Here is a 19971-nt window from a genome sequence, read left to right as displayed (position 1 = left end):
AGATGTTACTGCTTCAAATATAAATGGACTTCAAGGGACTGGCAATGGAATTGTTTATTCAGAATAAAACTTGGATTGATAGACTATTACAACACAGAGCTAGGCTCAGTAAGTCTGTGCCAATGTTTCTTTGCATGGGAACCACTTAATCTGATCCTTTCTTCCCATTCAGACACTATAATCTTCACTTGGTATTCCGGTCTCTGGGGTTGCATCAGGACTCTTAGTGGCCTGGGAAGCAGGAACTGACAATGTAGGGAAACGTTAGCCTCACTCTTACTGGCACGTCTGACCTTGTAAGATATCGGCAGAAGTTATGAACCCATCAGCACCGATGCGAATTCCCTTGCTGAGCTCAGAACCCAGTTTATTTAGATTCCCGGCTGCATTCTGAGCCATTCCACCACATTCAGGGCTGCTGGAATAGGCAGAAAGGCTGAGGGGTGGGACTTCAGTTCCGGTTCAGGTACAAGGTAGTTTTCCATATTAATGACCCCTGAAAAGAATACTTATATTAAAATTATTTTCTCAATTTTTAAATCTTTCATGGAGCATTCATTCCCCATTTTCAGGTTCAGAGGTCAGGTGGGTGCTTTAACCCCGACTATATTTCATAGAATCATACAATGCCTACAGTGCAGAAGGAGGCCATTCAGCCCATCGAGTCTGCACCAGCCACAATCCAAACCAGACCCTAATCCCGTAAACCCACACATTAATGCTGCTAATCCCCTTGACACAAAGGGGTAATTTAGCATGGCGAATCAACCTAACCCGCACATCTTTAGATTGCAGGAGGAAACCAGAGCACCTGGAGGAAACCCAGGCAGACACGGGGAGAATGTGTAAACCCCACACAGACAGTCACCCGAGGCCGGAATTGAACCTGGGTCCCTGATGCTGTGAGGCAGCAGTGTTAACTACTGTGCCAACGTGCCGTCCTTAATTTTATGGAGATCAGGTGTAACAGCATCAGCCCTGGAAAGAAAAACCATTGTATATCTTTGCCTTTTTGTTACAGTGATCAGGAGCTCGCTGGGTGGGTTACAGGGTCGAGAGTGGGGGTGGGGGGGGAGCGGGGAGTACACTGACTGTATTTCCAAGTCTAATGTTTCTCAGGGTCATATGTTGGAGGTCCCCTGTCCACCTAAAGGGAAGTCCCAGTAATGACGACAAGAGATACTGCAAATTTAACAGCATTTCGGAGGATTTCACTACCCACTGGCTGAGAATATTTGTGCTGTACTTTTTACCATGTAGGACAAGAAACACTGTGGATTCCCAGGGTTAATCTGACTGATGAAGGTACATATCGCTGTGTGGCTTCTAGCACGCTGGGGAGAGATGAAAGGACTGGAAGATTAAGTGTGCATGGTACTACTGCCGCTTTATAATCTGTTTAATTCTGACACTTTTTCACTATTGTATTTATTCTTACTATGCTAATGGACATATTTTTTATATTTCTAATTGTAGCTCTGTTATTCTGTTATTCCTCCTTATTCTCTATTCCTTACTGTCTCCACATTGTGTATCACAATCTTGCTCCATCTTTTTTAATTTGTCCATTATATTTCCTTACTTTCCATTGCTCATTGTTTTTGCCCAATGTCTTCACTCACCTCCATAATCTTCTTCACTCTTTTTTGTTGCCTTTGTCTTTTGGCTCCCATTCCCCCCTATGCCTTATTGTTCGTCATTCTGGTTTTCCTCCATCTACTGCTTCTCGCGACAGTCCTCCCGAGTATTCTGTTCATCAATACTTCGATGCAGGTCCGTCAAGGCTTGGAAGTTACACTATCCTGTGAAGCTTCTGGAATCCCAAAACCGAGCGTCTTCTGGTCCTTCAAGAACAGGCCTATAGTCCCCAGTGATCGGCAAAGCTTTCTCGCAAAGGAGGGGATGCTAACAATAAGAAAGGCAACGCGAAGTGTTGAAGGTATGTGCCAATCTGGAATCTGTAAAGAGAAATACATAGCACCGTGGCATGCTGGTTAGCACTGCTGCCTCAACGCGCCAGGGACCCAGGTTCAATTCCCAGCTTGGGTCACTGCCTGCATGGAGTTTGTATGTTCTCCCTGTGTCTGCGTGAATTTCCTCCGGGTGCTCCAGGTTTCCTCCCACACTCTAAAGATATGCAGATTGAGTTGATTGGCCATGCTAAATTGCCCCTTAGAGTCAAGGGGACTAGCTAGTGCAAGTGCATGGCATTATTGGGATATGGCCTGAGTGGGATTGTGGTCAGTGCAGACTCGATGGGTTGAATGGCCTCCTTCTGCACTGTAGCATTCTATGATTCCATGATTTGTGTTCTAACTGAACTGGCTTCTATGATATGTTTACAAGTCTATGGAGATGAGCACAGGCTGAAAGTAGGTGCAACAGACTACTTAGATTTATCCAGGCCCTTAAATTAGTAAAATATCCCATCTTTGTATATATCACTTATTAGAAAAATATGAACACAAACTTCCTATCTTATTGCACACAAACAATCTGAGAATATGTTGCTTTATCCGATTTAATATGCAATATGTCATTAAGACACATTTCATTGTGATGGTATAAATCACTTGTGAAGTGTCAAGGATATTTTAGCGATCAAATTGTGTGATTGTGTCTTTATATTGTGGAAATATACACACCTTTATTATCATATGTTATTTACTCTTTTATTGAATTTCATGTCTTAGAAGGAGATAGATTTATTTCAAATGAAGAAAAGGAAAAAGGGTTATGGGGAACAGGTAAGGAGGTTGATTTGAGACCAAGGAGAAATCAGCCATAATCTGATTGAATGGCAGAACAGGCTTGAAGGGCTGAATTTGCCTACTTCTGCTCCTAATTCCAATGTTCCTAGGTTCCTGTTACTGTTTTTCAAGAAGATGCCTGTAATTTCAAGTAGCAGTGCTGTGAGAGAGGAGATGTTACATGGTCTATTTTGGAGGATGTTTCATGTAGGGTGTTTCATACTCCAACCCCATCGGCCTTATTGAGGTCATTACAATAGCTAAAACAGATCAGTAAGATTTGCGTACACAAAGTTGCTTTACAACAGTACTTAGAACTCATTGGGCTGGGTTTTCTTTCATGCATTCATTTTTTACACTGGCCATTTTCACACCAGGAAGATGCGGATTGGATGAAGTTAGGTGTGCTAGCCCCTGAAACAGATTGGAAGTGGCCATGGAGGCACATGAGTGCTGAGGTTTGATTCCCAGCTTGGGTCACTGTGCGGAGTCTGCACGTTCTCCCTGTGTCTGCATGGGTTTCCTCCGCGTGCTCCGGTTTCCTCCCACAGTCCGAAAGACGTGCTGGTTAGGTGCATTGGCCGTGCTAAATTCTTCCTCCGTGTACCTAAACAGGCGCCAGCGTGTGGCGACTCTGGGATTTTCACAGTAACTTCATTGTGATGTTAATGTTAGCCTACTTGTGACTAATAAATAAATAAGTAAATTCAGAAGAAATGAATCCAGTGAGGTAATTGATTCAGACAAATTGCAGTGTTTTGCTTTCAATGGATTTCTGGCCAACACCAGTTGTTTCAATAAAACACTCTTATTTAATTTTCAGGTGTTTATGAATGTGAAGCTGTGAATGAAGCAGGGTCAGCAAAAAGATCCATAACTGTGCGTATCGATGGTAAGTCTTCTGTAAGCTTCACCTACATTAAAATAAATAGATTGGTCCTGTCTATCCATCCACCTTATCCCTACCTCACAACTCCAACAATATTTGATTGACAGGGCTGTTGATCAATGAAGTGGGAGATGTGATCAGCCGGTAGGGTTTGCTAACGGGAGGTCCAGCCAGGATGAGACATTGCTAGATTTTGGTATTTAGAGTCATGGTGGATCTAGCAGTGAGATGTGGCTGGGTCTGAATGGGTCATGGTACAGGCACCACCAGATGACCTGCTTTCTGTAACATTGTGGCTAAACAGTTCCAAATCTCTTCCCGTAGTGATGCACTAAGGCAGACTCTGTTTCCATAGCTAGTAATTCCTGGAACAAGTGACTGGTCTGTTGTCAACAACTTACAGCTTGAGGGGCACCACTCCACATCAAGGATGGCTGATCAGAAGTCTCTCCCACTCTTACCGCCAGCCATTGGCATGTTTAGAAGGATTTTCAGGTTGATGCACTCACCTTGTTTGACCGCCTCCAGGTTTGAGTCCCACCCATCAAGTCCTGGGTTGGGACTCGAACTCGGAGCTTCTGGCTCAGAAGCAGGAAGCTACCCATCATGCTTTAAGACCATGGCTAAACTATAGATGGGTCCAATGGCATCTTATCCTTAACATGCAAAGAACTGTAGGTCTGGGCTGGGTCCAATGTGTTAGGTTATTCCTCTTCTGAAAAGACACGACAGTATGTGGGAATGTGGCATGTGACACGATAATGCCGACTGAAATCTCTAATGATGCATTGCACCAAGGATCAAGTGAGTCAGGAAACGGTTAGGATGGGACTGGCTGCCTGCTTTACAGCCTGCCTGAGTTTACTTTTATCTCCAATGAAAAGTGAAATTGGCCAATTAGGTTAAAATGACCATACTCCGTCTCCAGTGGGTCTTGAACCTGCAATCTTCTGGCTGTGAGTTAAGAATGTTACCTCAGAGCCAAGACAAAGCTCATGGCTTGAATCTGGTCTGATCAATCTGAGATTGACTTCACTGTGGGGCATTGATATATAGTTGAATTTCAACTTTCTGCCTCACATACAGCGTATTTAGTGCTGATTGGTATTCTCAATGTTTCAGTCAACTTTTCCCATTGCTACTGAAAGCACTAGTGGTTTATATAAGAAAATACAGACACCTACAATCAATAAAGATTGTAAGGCAAGCACCAAAATTGAGTTTCCAATGTCAAATCCTCAGAATCACCAAAAGGACTATGATTACTTTCTCAGAGAAAGTTTCTATACTCATGTAAAGACATGTTCTGATCTACCCGGTGCTGCCTCCAATGCGGGATTCATATTCCATTGTTGCTGACTCTTCGTCATTTCCAATCTCTGCCGTCAGTGAAAATCACCCAAAAGGAATTTTAATATTTTCCTGTGATGTGGGACAACCTGAGCTTGTATTTTCAACCGCATGTACATTAACACTGCTCTAACTTGTTATTCTTTGCTCAAAGTTTGAACAAAGCCCAACAGTCATTAAAAATGAGGTTGAAAGGGGAAGAATTTCCCAGTGCATGCTGGTGTGTAACTGCGGAACAGTGCATGGGAAACCTTAGATTTTCAACTCAAACTTCCATCGATCATAGGATGATGGATCTTAGAAAGATAGAGCACAGAATGAGGGCATTTGGCCCTCTGAGCTTCTGCCCACTCTTTGCTGGATTTAGTCAGTTAGTCCCACTCCTCCTCTTTGCTCAAAGTTGCATCAGGCTTCAGCTGTACTTGATAGGGGTAACTTGATCGTGCTGTGCCTCTGACATGGAGATCCTCACTAGAAAGGAGCACTGGATATAGAACTGAGCTGAAAGGACCTAGGTGGCTCGGTGGCACAGTGGTTAGCACTGCTGCCTCACAGTAAGTGACACAAACCTTACTGTGCTTACCCCAGTCCAACGTCAGCATCTCCACATCATGGCCTCCCAGAGCCAGGGATCCGGGTTCGAGTCCAGCCTCGGGTGACTGTCTGTATGGAGTTGCACATTCTCCCTGTGTCTGCGTGAGTTTCCTCTGTTGGCAGGCCTGGAAAATCCCACTGGCAAGAACGGCTGGGAAATCTCCCCGGCATAGCCTCCCATTTCTCCCTTTTCTCTGTGTGCACAAGGTAATGAGGCATTTGGAGGTTTACTCATTGGCATTAAGCCTCTGACATTGTGTCCAGCCTCACTTAGATCAGAAAGTCTGAACAGGAGCTGGATGGCAACTATTGGCACCACCGTGATGTAAGATCTTTAACATCTAACTAAACAAGAAAACAAGGTCTCTTTAGAACATCTTATCAATGAGGGGTAAGATGGTAGCACAGCGGTTAGCATTGCTGCGTCTCAGCACCTGGGACCCGGGTTCAATTCCCGACTTGGGTGACTGTGTGAAGTCTGCAGGTTCTCCCCAAGTCTGCATGGGTTTCCTCCGGGTGCTCCAATTTCCTCCCACAGTATGAAAGACGTGCTGGTTAGGTGCATTGGCCATACTAAATTCTCCCTCAATGTACCTGAACAGCCACCGGAGTGTGGCAACTAGGTGATTTTCACAGTAACTTCATTGCAGTGTTAATGTAAGCCTACTTGCAACACTAATCAATAAACTAATAAATAAAGTAAATGACTGCACAGTCATCATTGCAACATTCCTCAGTATTGTATTAAAGATCAATCTTCTGCTATATGCGGATGTGAACCTATAGTAATGGCCTCACATAGAACCAGCTACCATTCCATCCAGTGTGAATACAGAAAATTGATCACATAATATCATAAGGCAATACTGCACCGGTGCCAATCCATTTGTAATGTTCCTTGTCTAATGCAGGTTTCTAGTTGCGTTGATGGTTTGTCATTCCCTGTGAATAGCATTTACCGTTTCTGCTAAATCTATCATTACTTTATTTGGAAAGTGTGACCCTTAACATTCATTCCATTACCCAGTGGATAAAACCCGCCGCACAACCAATAAGGAACTGTTAACATTTAAGCCGACCAGCCCATTCTGATTCTCCTCGGTGAACTTACCAGAGATCCTGACTGGAATTTTACCGCCCTGTCCACCACAGGAATCAGAGAGGGTGAAGGGCGGACAATGGGTAGGTCCATTGATCTCAGGTGGGATTCTACTGCTCTGGGATGAGCAAAGCCGTAAAATCCCACCCTCTACACTGATCATTTGCTGTGTTTTTAAACAGGAGGGAGGGCTGCCACCCTGTCTCAGACTGTCCAGTTTCTATTACCAGAAATACTTCCTTGTCAGAGGTTGAAGTTGACGCTTAGTACATTTCTATATCCCAGCAAATCACAGGCAATTTTGAATCGAGTACTCACATCCACTGGGATATTTTCTCCCAGATGCTGACATGGTATATTTTGATTTTTTTGTCCGGGAGAAGGTTGTTCAGTCTGTAGTATCTTGGTGTCACAGTGTTGGTATGTGCTTTGGAAGATATGTTGCCATGCTTTCATATTGAATATTATCTCTCTGTTTCATAATATTTCTTTAAGAGACAGCTGTCCTCATTTCTTCATTCCATGTTATACTGTGTCTTTCAGTTTTTACTGCTTACTTATTCTATCTTTACATTTCCAGAAACTGTTTAAGGAAGATTATGGAATTTTGCAGCTATGAAACTCAGAGAGTGCACTGAGGCACATTATACATCTTCAATCGTACAATGTGGGTGGAGTTTTCCCATTCTGCCTGCCATGAGCAGGACACGGACCATGCAAATGTCCACTGACCTCAGGTGGGATTTTCCAGCCTTGGGGCAAGCCCAGCTGGAAAATCCCACCTTGTAACTCAGAGGCAATTGTTGTATGGAGTCAGACTTGGAGGTTCAACAAACAGTTTTATTTGGACAAAGCTTTGGGTGAAGCGCTGGCACTCTGTAGTACAGGCAGTCACCTTCTCAACTACACAATGATAGTTGAGCATCTTTTATACATTGTTAGATAATAAACAGTACGAACATTAGCCATTAGCAGACAAGTATGGACATTGACAGCACATCATTATACACAAGTACGGACATTGACAGTTATCACACCATTGTACATAGAGTAGATACATTTATGTAGTTATGTCCCTATCAATGGCTGATCTTGTTATATACATTTATACCTTTATGCTTCCCCCCTCCCCCTGCCATCAGTGGCTGATCTCGTTATCAAACTCATTGTTTTGGGTCTGCTTTTACCTCAAGTTTATGGTGCCTTAAGGTCTGACTTGTTTCCCGCAGTAATTTAAACACTACAGGTTTTAACTCTTTGTGTACTGTCTGTGCCCAAAGTCAGTGCCTCTTAATGTCTTTTCCCAGAGTCCATTTTGTGCCAGGTAACCATTTTGTGTCCTTTAACTTTGATTTCACTCCTACAGCAATCAATCTGAATCAGTCAATGGTGGTAGTTTAATAGGATGCCAACCCTCCTTGGTAACAGCCCTGCACAGCTTTTGGTTACGTTATCCTGAAATAAACTTTACGGCAAATTCACACTGAAAGTCTATGTTAGAACTACAGTACTTTACAATTGAACCCGCAAATGAATTTAAGATTATGTGTAAATATTTACTGGAGAACCAGATGTTTGCTTTCAGTCTGATTTTGTTTTAGAAAGTTGGAATGATGTTCTTCCCATCCCATCCGGGAATACAATGTCTGTTTTAATGAAATTTAATGTTTCAGATCCTGAGCCAGATCAGTGGACTGATAAACCTTCCTCAGCATCAGCCTACATCTCTGCTCCCACAACCTCAGCATGCAAGGAACATTCCACCATCTTACATTTGGATATTTTGACAGCTATTGCATCTACTCCAGGTCCAATAAAACCGGACTGTCCACATTATTCCCATTCTCCTTTTCCAACAGAAATCAGACCAACATCTCTACTGGCTAACTCAGCAGCACCGAATAATTTACACTCTCCAGCTCCCGCAGTATTTTTAACTTTAGACATTGCGCAATCATCTTCATTGAAACTATTTCCATCACCAACTGTATCTATAATGAGAAGCCCTCCATCTTCAGCATTAACTGCATTGAGATCCTATCCATCTCCAGCTCTGTCTACAATGAAACCCTTTCAATATCCAGTAATGTCTGCAATCAGACCCATTGCATTTCCAGCTTTATCTACAATGAGACCCATTCCAACTCCAATAATGTCTACAATGAGACCCTTCTCATCTCCAGTAATGTCTACAATGAGACCCTTTCCATCTCCAGTAATATCTACAAAGAAACCCTTCTTATCTCCAGTAATGTCTACAATGAGACTCTTTCCTTCTCCAGCGATGTCTACAGTGAAACCCTTTCCATCTCCTGCTGTGTCTACAGTGGGACACTTTCCATCTCCAGCAATGTCTACAATGAGACCCTTTCTATCCCAGGCAATATCTACAACGAAACACTTCACAATTTCAACAATGTCTACAATGAACATTTTCCCAACCTTACCAACGCACACAGCTCTGAATTCTCCATTCCCGAACACACCTGTACCTGAACAACATACTTTGCCAATGGAAATTGCTCAGAATCTCACTGGAGTTTCCTCAATAGTGAGTGGGACAGCCCGAACGAGTGGTACTACCTCTTTGCTGAAGATGTATCTGTCTTCAAATTCAGGGGAGAGGAATATATTTCCACAAGAGCAACTCAAGACGCTTACAAGGAATTCTACTCTGCCATCACTGGAGACCTACCTACGCTACTTGAGTAAAGCTGCAACAAAGTATTCTTCAGAATCAACAGAGTGGAGTTCCAATTGCACAACAAGCCAACCATTTCATTCGTCCATTGGAACCAGCGGAAGTATTATAAGGTTTGTTATTTTAATTCTGAATAGTATAAAGAGTGAAACATCGGTTTATGCAATTGGAAAGCGGTTGCGCTCTCATTTCTGAGAGGGCGAAGGTGGTTGCTTCAAGTTTCACTCCTGAGACATGAGATTTAGCTAACATTTCAGTGAGGGTAACTGTTCAGCTGGACCTGTTGTCTTTTCGATGAAACCCCACCCACTCTTTCTGATGGAACAGAGGGCCAATATTTCACAAACAAGCAAAATGCTGCAGGCGCTGGAATCTGAAACAAAAACGGAAAGCCGGAAAAAAAACTCAGCAGGGCTGGCAGCATCCAAAGGAAAAGAAAGCAGAGTAAATGTTTCAAGTCCACATGACCCTCCTTCCGAATTAAAGGGAGGGGAAAAATGTGATTATATATATATGGGGGGATGGAACAGTAATCAGTGGGAGCTGGGAGAGATTCCAACAAGGATGTAGCAAAACCTAAAAACAAGTAACAGATAGCCCAGTGAGGAAGTAGGGGGAAGGCTTTTTAAACAGATTTTCTGGTCAAGTATCTCTGCCATTTTTGGAATCTATTGGCGCACAATTTGACCACTGCTTTTCTGTGCAGAGACTTAGGCCGCGGTTCTCCCATCACGACCCACAACATTTCTGGTGGGTCGGGGTGGGAGATGTGCATCGCCGGTCCTGTTCTGGGATTTGCGCAGAATAAAGCCTGAAATGCACGCGCATCTCCCAGAGCCGGTGAGCAGTCGCAGGCCAGACCACGCTGGAAACCGGCAGGCAGGTAGGTAAATAATTTGAATCTGGTTTTAATCTGTTTTAAATGTAGTTTGAGTGTAATTATTGGGAACTTACTGGTCCTGACTGAATCTCCCACTCCGCCAGGAGTACTTCATTCCAGTGAGGTTTAGATTAGCTCCCCACTTTCAGGGAACTAACCAGAGACCCCACTGAAGGGGGGGCAATCGGGGACCCGGGGGGGGGGGGGTAGTGGGTGGGGAGGCAGTGGGAGATGGTGCCCCCTGGGCATGGGCACCCTGGCAGTGCCAGCCTCTGCCCCCTGGCAGTGCCCAAGGGGCAAAGTGCACATGTCCAGAGGGCACCCTGGCACTGCCCGCTGTGCATCGGATAGAGCCAAGGTGACAGGGCCTACTGTGGGCAGGGCCTAGGGAGTGTGGGGGGATTCTCGCTGCCACTTCACATTGGGATCAGTCTAAGCTGGAGGGAGGGCAGTGATTGAGGCGGGCTGGGGAAGGAGTGGTCTGCCCGTGGTGGTGGTGGTGGTGGTGGTGGGAGGGGGGGAGGGGGGGGGTCTGCCGGCGTGAGGGGTGTGGGGGGATCACCACTGCTAGGGGGTGGGTTTGACATCGGGGCATTTTGGGGTGGGGGGGGGTCAGAGCTGGCCTGGAAATTGTTGTGCGGGCCCCAATTGGGCCATGGGGAGGGGGGAGCGGTTGGCTGGATGGGCAGAACTGCAGGGGTCCCGGGCTGGCCAGTGATCGAGCCGGCCAGCAAATGGGGAGCCTGACAGATCGGGACCACTACACTGTCAAACTCCAACGTGAATCGTGCAGACTTGATGGGCCGAATGACCTCTTTCTGTACTGTAGGATTTCTATGATTAATCCAGAAACCCAGCTAATGTTCTGGGGACCTGGGTTCGAATCCCACCACAGCAGATGGTGGAATTTGAACTCAATAAAAAATATCTGGAATTAAGAATCTACTGACCATTGCCAATTGTCGGAAAAACCCATCTCGTTCACAAATGTCCTTTAGGGGAGGAAATCTGCTGTCCTTACCTGGTCAGGCCTACATGTGACTCCAGAGACACAGCAATGTGGTTGACTCTCAACTGCCCTCTGAACAGGGGCAACTAGGGATAAATACTGGCTAGCCAGTGATGCCTATGTCTCGTGAATGAATGAAAAACAATAGTGAATTCATTTTGTATTAAAACACAAACTATTAAATGGAACCCCAATTTCCCTTGAAGAAAAGAATAATCACAATATGACGCCAAAGTAAGTCATGTTGTTGTGAATAGGAAGGAGAATCAGTGAAGCATAAAAAAAATCTTTTCCAAACATCTGCTATGGTATTTAAAAGGGGAATGTCAGAGACAAGAAACTTTTCAAAGTGTTTAAGAATAGGGCAGGGGAACTGAAGTAAGTGAATAGCATTTTCAATGGTTTAGCACCCACCTTTTTGCACAATTAGAGCTCTGTGGATGTCACAGTGGTTAGCACTGCTACCTCACAGCACCAGGGACCCGGGTTCAATTCTCGATTTGGGTCACTGTTTGTATGGAGTTTGCACGTTCTCCACATATCTGTGTGGGTTTCCTCCGGGTTCTCCGGTTTCCTCCCACAGTCTGAAAGACGTGTTGGTTAGGTGCATTGGCCGTGCTAAATACTCCCTCAGTGTGCCCGAACAGGCGCTGGCGTGTGGCAACTAGGGGATTTTCACAATAACTTCATTGCAATGTTAACGTAAGCCTACCTGTGACACAAATAAAATGAACTTTAAATGGCGGATGTGGTGTGAATTGCACCAGCACTTAGTCATGACTTGCAGTGTGCATAATCTGCCAAAGTATGCAAAGCAGACTGATCATGATGTTGATTAGTTTGTAAAGCTGGCTTGAACCCAATGGTGCTATTTTGAATTGTTTCTTCTTTGAAGTACAACGCTCCAGTTAATGCCTTTTTCACTCTTGGCAACAGAAAGGAGCTTTTACCTCCGCTATTTAAAAGGATGGACTACTTACAAGTCAGTTGCTGATTGACTTCTGGCTGTTACCATGATTGCATGAGGGTTTGAAGCTTTCTATGGATTTTTAAGTTTGCAGAAGTCTTCAGCGAGTACTGAAAACATATGAAGGCACTTTTGTTGACTTTAAGCCTTCTTCGCAAAACAGTGGCTCCCATCCATAGGAGTATACTGTGTCTCAGAGAAAGAACTGAGGCCACGCAGAGCAGAGCAGATGCTGGATGAGGGAGGCCTCGCTAAATATTTTTAAGAAGCGGGTTGATGGGTTTTTGATAAGAGAGGGGATTAAGGGTTATGGGGAGAGGGCGGGAATGTGGAACTGAGCCACAACAGATCAGCCATGATCTTATTGAATGGCGGGGCAGGCTCGAAGGGCTAGATGGCCTACTCCTGCTTCTATTTCTTATGTTCTTATGTTCTTATGAGGTGGGGGGGTAAAAGAAGAGTTCTCAGCCACAGGCGGGGGTGTGCTGCCAGCAGGACCGGAGAATCCCGCCAGCATGAAGAAAATTCTGGCCCAAATGTGCCAGTGAGATATGCCTTTCCACGTCATTCTCCACAGTGAAAAAAAATGCCAGTTGTCGGAAATTATTAGCCCTTTTTTTCCAATGCAATTCTCATGTAGATCATTCGATCACGCTGCATCTTTTCCTGATCTATCATCTTATTCACAACTGTTCTATGATTTTGTTTCTACAAAGCTTGAATCGGGCACAGGGTTTCAGTGATCTTTGGGTAGAGGTACCAGTGAAGGATGCAAAAACATAGGAAGTTATTTGAAATTAAGGGAAGTCAAGGCTGAGATTCTCCAGCCTCTTGTTTCCCGTTGGCCGTAGGTGGTGGGCTCAACTTGTGTGCCAATGCTTTTTGATGAAGCTCATCAGTCCCATTCCCCTACACTTTGCTCAAAGCCCTGCGACCGTAAAAGCCTCCAGAAAAGATTTACGATCAATGATGCAACTTTGTTTCCCGACGCCAAATACTAGCCAACAGAAGTTTCCAGCACACATCTGCACAATTAAACTGTCTACAATTGGCATTTTTGCAATAGTACACTTTGGAGGGGTGGAGTTCCTGTTCTCATTATTTCTTTACTTTCCCGTATCCATTGTGGAAGAGCGAGACAAAGGACGGAATCTTACATCGCCTCCTGTGGTGGCGGGGGTCGGAAAAACAAAATGAGCCCGCTCACAACTCCAGCTGGGACAGGAAAATCCTGCCGGTGAGAAATTCTTCAGCTCACCCATGCCTGCCGCAGGACAGTTTACCATCTACCGTGACGGGATTCAAGCCTGGGACCCCCGGAGCATTGCCCCAAGGTTTGTGGATCACTAGTTCTGTGCCACTAGAGTGCAGGAGGAACACAATCAAAGCGGGCGAATGTGGGCATCGATCCCACTAGCTCCCACCTGTGAAGCGAACGTTCTACCATTTGAGCTGGGAGGGGCTGTAAAACTACACCCGTAGAAAACAAATCAGGGTTTTCAGTGATGAGAATAAAGCAGTTTGGATATGGAGGGCGGAGAGAAAAGAAACAACATGAGGTCATCTCAGTCAACTCACAGTTCTGTTAGCCAAAGAAAACTTTCTTTTGTTCCTATCCCCCTGGTTAAAATGTAGCTCAGTCAAGATCCTCCGTGGCCATGCCTTCCTCATATCCTGCAACAAGTAAGTTGGCAGAAATAGTTTACAACTATATTAAAAAGATTATCTGTTGTACACTTTGAGCTCTGAAGGCACTGCTCCATTTCTTGCTTTGATTATAAATTAAACATAATGAGGTCATAATTATTGGAAGATTAAAAAATTACTAGCAGCGTGGATAAAGTGAAGTAATATGAAGTAATGAAAAGGCTACTCCTAGAAAGAAGCCAGCACCTCCACCTATCATTTCAGCAACATTTGTTTTATGTGAGGGAGGTGATAACTGTCTTGTTTGTTCAATAAAAGATGCGTTTATATTTTACGCTTTACAAAAATACCTTCACACAATAAAATACTTGGATATTGATTGAGAGGTCAGAATTCGCAGCAGAGACATGAATGGACACTGGGAGTCCCGCTTACTGATTCATTATTCTTAGGTACTGATGGCCTTCTGAGCACAGTTTCATGACAGAGGAAGTGATTCACTGCATGTCTCATCGTTTTACTAATGATGGTCATTAAAACAGAGAATCAAGTCAAAGGTTAGTTTATAACGGTGTAGGAGACTTCCTGGTGGTTTGACAATGCTGTGTGAATGCTGGTGGGAACATAAGAACTAGGAGCAGGAGTAGGCCATCTAGCCCCTCGAGCCTGCTCCACCATTTAATAAGATCATGGCTGATCTTTTCGTGGACTCAGCTCCACTTACCCGCCTGCTCACCATAGCCCTTAATTCCTTTACTGTTCAAAACTTTATCTATCCTTACCTTAATAACATTCAATGAGGTAGCCTCAACTGCTTCACTGGGCATGGGAATGCCACAGATTCCCAACCCTTTGTGTGAAGAAGTTCCTCCTCGATTCAGTCCTAAATCTGCTTCCCCTTATTTTGAGGCCATGCTCTCTAGTTCTAGTTTCACCCGCCAGTGAAAAGAACTTCCCTGCTTCTATCTTATCTATTCCCTTCATAATCGTATATGTTTCTATAAGATCTCTCCTCATTCTTCTGAATTCCAATGTGTATAGCTCCAGTATATCCAGTCTCTCCTCACAAGCCAACCCTCTCAACTCCGGAATCAACCTAATGAATCTCCTCTGCACCCCCTCCAGTGCCAGTATATCCTTTCTCAACTCAGGAGACCAAAACGGTACCCAGTATTCCAGGTGTGATCTCACCAGCACCTTATATAGATGCAACATAACTTGCCTATTTTTAGCAATGTAGGACAAAATTCCATTTGCCTCCTTAATTACCTGCTACCCCTACAAACCAACTCCTTGAGATTCTTGCACAAGGATACCCAGGTCCCTCTGCCCAGCAGCTGCAATTTTTTACCATTTAAATAATAGTCCATTTTGCAGTTATTCCTACCAAAATGGATGCGCTCACATTTATAAACATTGTACTCCATCTGCCAGACCCTCACTTAGACTATCTATCTATGTCCCTTTGCAGACTTTCAGCATCCTCTGCATACATTGCTCTGCCACTCATCTTAATGTCATATGTGAATTCTGACACACGACATTTGGTTCCCAACTCCAATTCATCTTGTAAATAGTAAACAATTGCGGTCCCAACACTGATCCCTGAGGCACATCACTAATCACCAACCAGAAAAACACCCATTTATCCCCACTCTTTGTTTTCTGTTAGTCACTAATCCTTTAGGCGTGCTAACACCGTGCACCTTTATCTTGTGTAGCAGTACCTTGTCAAATGCCTTCTGAAAGTGACACAAGGTACTTTTTTTTATTCATTTGTGGAACTTGGATGTCGCTGGCTAGGCCAACATTTATTGCCCATCCCTAGTTGCCCTTGAGAAGGTGGTGGTGAGCTGCCTTCTTGAATCGCTGCAGTCCACGTGCTGTGGGTTGACCCACAATGTCATCAGGGAGGGAATTCCAGGATTTTGACTTGCATGCCTCTGATCTCCCGTTACCATGGCTAACACTCATTTTTTATGAGGCCAGCCACCAATGTTTGCCATGCTTCTTTGACATGTGAGCCAGTGCGGTCCCACTGGCCTGCCGATTGTGAGCAACATGTGGCATCCATTATTATACAGATTTAAAGTATTGCCCTCCTCGGGAACCATCAGCCTGGTTTATATCTGATTGCGACAGTCCCTTTTCTAAAACTAAACGATTTGCAGGGTATTGAACATCCGAGTAATGAGCGGGATTATTTTCTGAGGGAAGAATGATGGATTCTGTCTTAATTAGGGGTTCGTTCTGAAAACGTCAGCAAGGGAAGAGATCAGGCAGAAGCTGAAGAAGAAAAGTAGTCAGTGAGAATTTCCAAGAACTGGTTTAGTTTAGCAAGGCTCACACAATAGTAGGCTATTCAAGGAAAATAAATATTATTATTTAAGTTATTTATAAAGGGTAAACTAAGTCCTTAATGTTATATGTTCTTTCTATTTTGTGGCTAACAGAGTTTTCCACTGTCATGATATATTATTATGTGATTATTTGCTTATTCATAGTTTAATGAAGCCAAAATATCTTTTGATGTGATTTTCTCTGCCAGTTTTGAAGACCACAGTTAGATACTGAGAAGGCATTGGATTTTTACAGTAACTAAAACATGCATTAAATAAGCCCCATTCTTTATTTTTTTGCGACTGAAACATCAACAAGATCTGAAGGACAGGTACTGCTGAATATTTGGGGCTCTATGATGATGGTGATCTAAGAAAGGGGAGGTAAAATGACCTTGAGAGAATCATAGAGTCCCTACAGTGCAGAAGGAGGCCACTTAGCCCATCGAGTCTGCACCAACCATGAACCCACCCAGATCCTATTCCTGTAACCCCAGATATTTACCTTGCTAATCCCCCTGACACTAAGAGTCAATTTAGCATGGCCACTCAACCTAACCGGCACATCTTTGGAGTGTGGGAGGAAACTGGAGCAACCGGAGGGAACCTACACAGATACGGGGAGAATGTGCAAACTCCACACAGACTGTGACGTAAACTGGGATTGAACCTGGGTCCCTGGCGCTGTGAGGCAGCAGTGCTAACCACTGTGCTATCCATGGAGAGGAAGTAGGTTAGGAAAAAGTAACCTAATAAAATTTTCCTTGAATAGCCCACTATTGTGGGAGCCTTGCTAAACTAAACCAGTTCTTGAAAATTCTCACTGACTACTTTTCTTCTTCAGCTTCTGCCTGACCACTTCCTTTGCTGACGTTTTCAGAACGAATCCCTAATTGAGACAGAATCCATCATTCTTCCCTCAGAAAATAATCCCGCTCATTACTCAGATGTTCAATACCCTGCAAATCATTTAGTTTTAGAAAAAGGACTGTCGCAGTCAGATACAAACCGATCGCATAACACTTGCTTAAGTTTGAGTTAACCAGCAAAACATGTCACGATATTTTTTTAAATTCATTTGTGGGCATTGCGGGTTGGCCAGCATTTATTGCCCATCCCTAGTTTCCCTTGAACTGAGTGACTTGTTAGGCCATTTCAGCGGCTAATTAAACATCCACATTTTGTGGTCCGTTCATCTCTGAGATCTGCCAGTCAATCAGCAATTAAACAGGACCTGAAACAATATTCACAATTATACGCCACTGAAGGCGGGGTTTACCAGCCACACCCGTCCCAAAGCCAGAAACTTCCCGCCGAGGTCATCAGAGCTTTGCATGATCCACATTCTACTTGCTACGATTCCAGTGGTGGGCTGGACAGGAAAACTCCACTCATTGTGTCACTACTGTTGTTTTTCTGACGGTTGTCCTAAACTCGGGGATGTTGTTTACACTTCTTGTCCTTCTCCTGCCCCTGACAAGATCCTCAGTGCTTAAACAGAAATAGGCAACATTCAAAACATTTTGTGCTATTATTACACAAAATTAGGGCTCATGGGGTTAAGCTTGTGAATTGAAGACTGGTTAGTGGATAGAAAACAGAGAGGAACAAACAAGTCATTTTTGGATTGGCAGCACCTCAAGGATTTATTTACAATCTACATTAATGATTTAGTACTAAGTGTAATAGCCAGAATATAATGGTCCTGTCCACACCGGCGGGATCCTCCAGTCCCGCAGACATAACACCTTTGCCAAGAGTTTCCTGATGGCGAGGTAAGCATTCAACATACATCCCCATTGACAAAGGTGGGAACAGATGACCCCACCGCTGGCCAATGATGACTGCAGCAAAACTTCCAGTGGAAAATCCTGCCTAATCTATCAAGTTTGCTGATGACACAAAGTTCAATGGGAAAGTAAGCTGTAAAGAGGCTGCGAAGGGATACGAGAGGTTAACTGAGTGAGCAAAGACAATGGCAAGTGGAGTACAAAGCGGAGAAAGGTGAAGTTATTCACCTTGGAAATAAAAAGAGGAAAGCTGAATATTTTTTAAATGGTGAAAGATTGGGACATGTTATTCAGAAGGTCCTCAGTGGTCTTGTACCTGAATCATGGAAGGTTAACATGCAGGTACAGCAAGAAATTAACTAAGGAAATGGCATGTTGTATTCCAGTCCTTTATAATAAAGGTGAATGGTGTAGAAGTCTTACTCCAATTGAACCTTGGTGAGACCACACCTGGAGTACTGTGTACAGTTTTGGACTCCTTTAAGAGGAAGGATATACTCACCAAAGTGGGCGGGGGGGAGGTCGAAGATTCAGAATCTTCAGATGAGGGGGATAGTTCTATATGGAGATTGAGTTCACGAGAGTTTGGAAGAAGAAGTGAAATCCTTGAAACATACAGGGATTCTGCAACTTGGAGCCACAGTCTCAGAATAAGGGGTTGGTGATTTAAGTCTGAGATGAAGGATAATTTCTTCCAGTCCTTTGAGGATCTTTGGTAGTCTCTACCCAAGAAGAGAGTAGATGTTCAATCATTGAATATATTCAAGACAGAGATGGATAGAGTTTTTGGATGGTAGGAGATTGAAGGCTTAAGGGATGATACGGGAAGTGGAATTGAAGATCACGGCATGGTGGCACAGTGGTTAGCACTGCTGCCTCACAGCGCCAGGGACCCGGGCCCAATTCCCCGCCTCGGGTGACTGTCTGGGTGGAAGTTTGTATGTTCTCCCTGTGTCTGCATGGGTTTCCTTCGAGTGCTTTGGTTTCTTCCCACTGTCCAAAGATGTGCAGGTCAGGTAGATTAGCCATGCTAAATTGCCTTTTAGTGTCCCAAGACATGTAGATTAGGGAGGATTGGTGGGGTAAATGCATGGGGTTATGGGGATAGAGCAGGGGTAAGATGCCCTGTTGGAGAGTTGGTGCAGACTTAATAGGCTAAATAGCCTCCTTCATCACTGTAGGGATTCTATGATAAGTAATATTGCCCAGTCAATTGCCTGAATATGGATATATGGCCATGTGTGTGTTCCTCCTGCTGTGTGAGCCACCCGATAATAGGATCAAGGCCCAAAGTCCTGGGCTGCTTGGATAATTCCTTTGTGTGTGAGCTGTTAGCACTTTGTGGGTTAGGGATCCAGTAACTAATGCTACTGAGTTTCTAGGGATGGAAATTTCCTGTCTGGCCTGCCATGGGAATCGGAGCAGGCGAGGTCTGTTAACCTTGGGTGGGATTTTCCAGTCTTGGGGCGAGCGCGGTGAGAAAATCCCGCCCTAGGTCTTTGACTGTCTTTTTGGGCTCAGGGCTCAAAGACTAATTGATGTAAACTATACTGTGAAAAAGGGTTGGAGGTTTAACGTATTTTCAGTTCACATAAAGTGCTCTAATGGCTTGAAGAAAGTATATGGTTTCACATTGTTTGCAGTATTTGCAGAAAATACTTGACTTTCATAATGCAGCTGTGTCACAGCTGTCCAGTCAGGATTGTAAAACTTAACCTATTGAATACAGACCTGCTTTCCCACCCTGTCAACAACAAAACTCTAATGTTCTGGACAGCCATTTAAGGATAGATTAGAATGAAGAAAATGGATAAATTAAGCTAACTTAATGATTAGTTTTGCATTCCTCAGGTTAAGTAATAATAGTTGTTGGAGATTGACCTGATGCTGTCTGAACCTTACCTAATTCCAGAGATTGTTGTTCCCTTCTGTATCCAATTTTCCCTCAAGGGCTTA

General features: G+C 44.0%; 2 protein-coding genes across 4 annotated transcripts in view; both read left to right on the top strand.

Moving 5' to 3' along the window:
* LOC145358115 (roundabout homolog 3-like) overlaps positions 1–5148 on the top strand; it is a 37511-nt gene extending 32363 nt beyond the window's left edge. The window contains exons 9-12 of the mRNA XM_080211789.1: positions 1261–1374; positions 1736–1939; positions 3574–3642; positions 5144–5148. Of these exons, the coding sequence (XP_080067915.1) occupies positions 1261–1374; positions 1736–1939; positions 3574–3642; positions 5144–5148 (392 nt within the window). The remainder of the gene's footprint in view (positions 1–1260; positions 1375–1735; positions 1940–3573; positions 3643–5143) is intronic.
* A 3788-nt stretch (positions 5149–8936) lies between these two features.
* The window catches only part of LOC145358349 (uncharacterized), a 30517-nt gene continuing 19482 nt past the window's right edge, over positions 8937–19971 (top strand). For all 3 annotated transcript variants that reach the window (XM_080212303.1, XM_080212304.1, XM_080212302.1), the window contains exon 1: positions 8937–9496. In XM_080212303.1, coding sequence (XP_080068429.1) covers positions 8943–9496 — 554 coding nt within the window. In that variant the 5' untranslated portion in view covers positions 8937–8942. The remainder of the gene's footprint in view (positions 9497–19971) is intronic.

Source organism: Carcharhinus amblyrhynchos, chromosome 25 (genome assembly GCF_965287045.1).
Source record: "Carcharhinus amblyrhynchos chromosome 25, sCarAmb.v2.hapA, whole genome shotgun sequence".
In the NCBI taxonomy this organism is placed as follows: Eukaryota; Metazoa; Chordata; class Chondrichthyes; order Carcharhiniformes; family Carcharhinidae; genus Carcharhinus; species Carcharhinus amblyrhynchos.
Note: the sequence above shows the minus strand (reverse complement) of the source record. Positions and strands in the feature narration are given on the sequence as shown.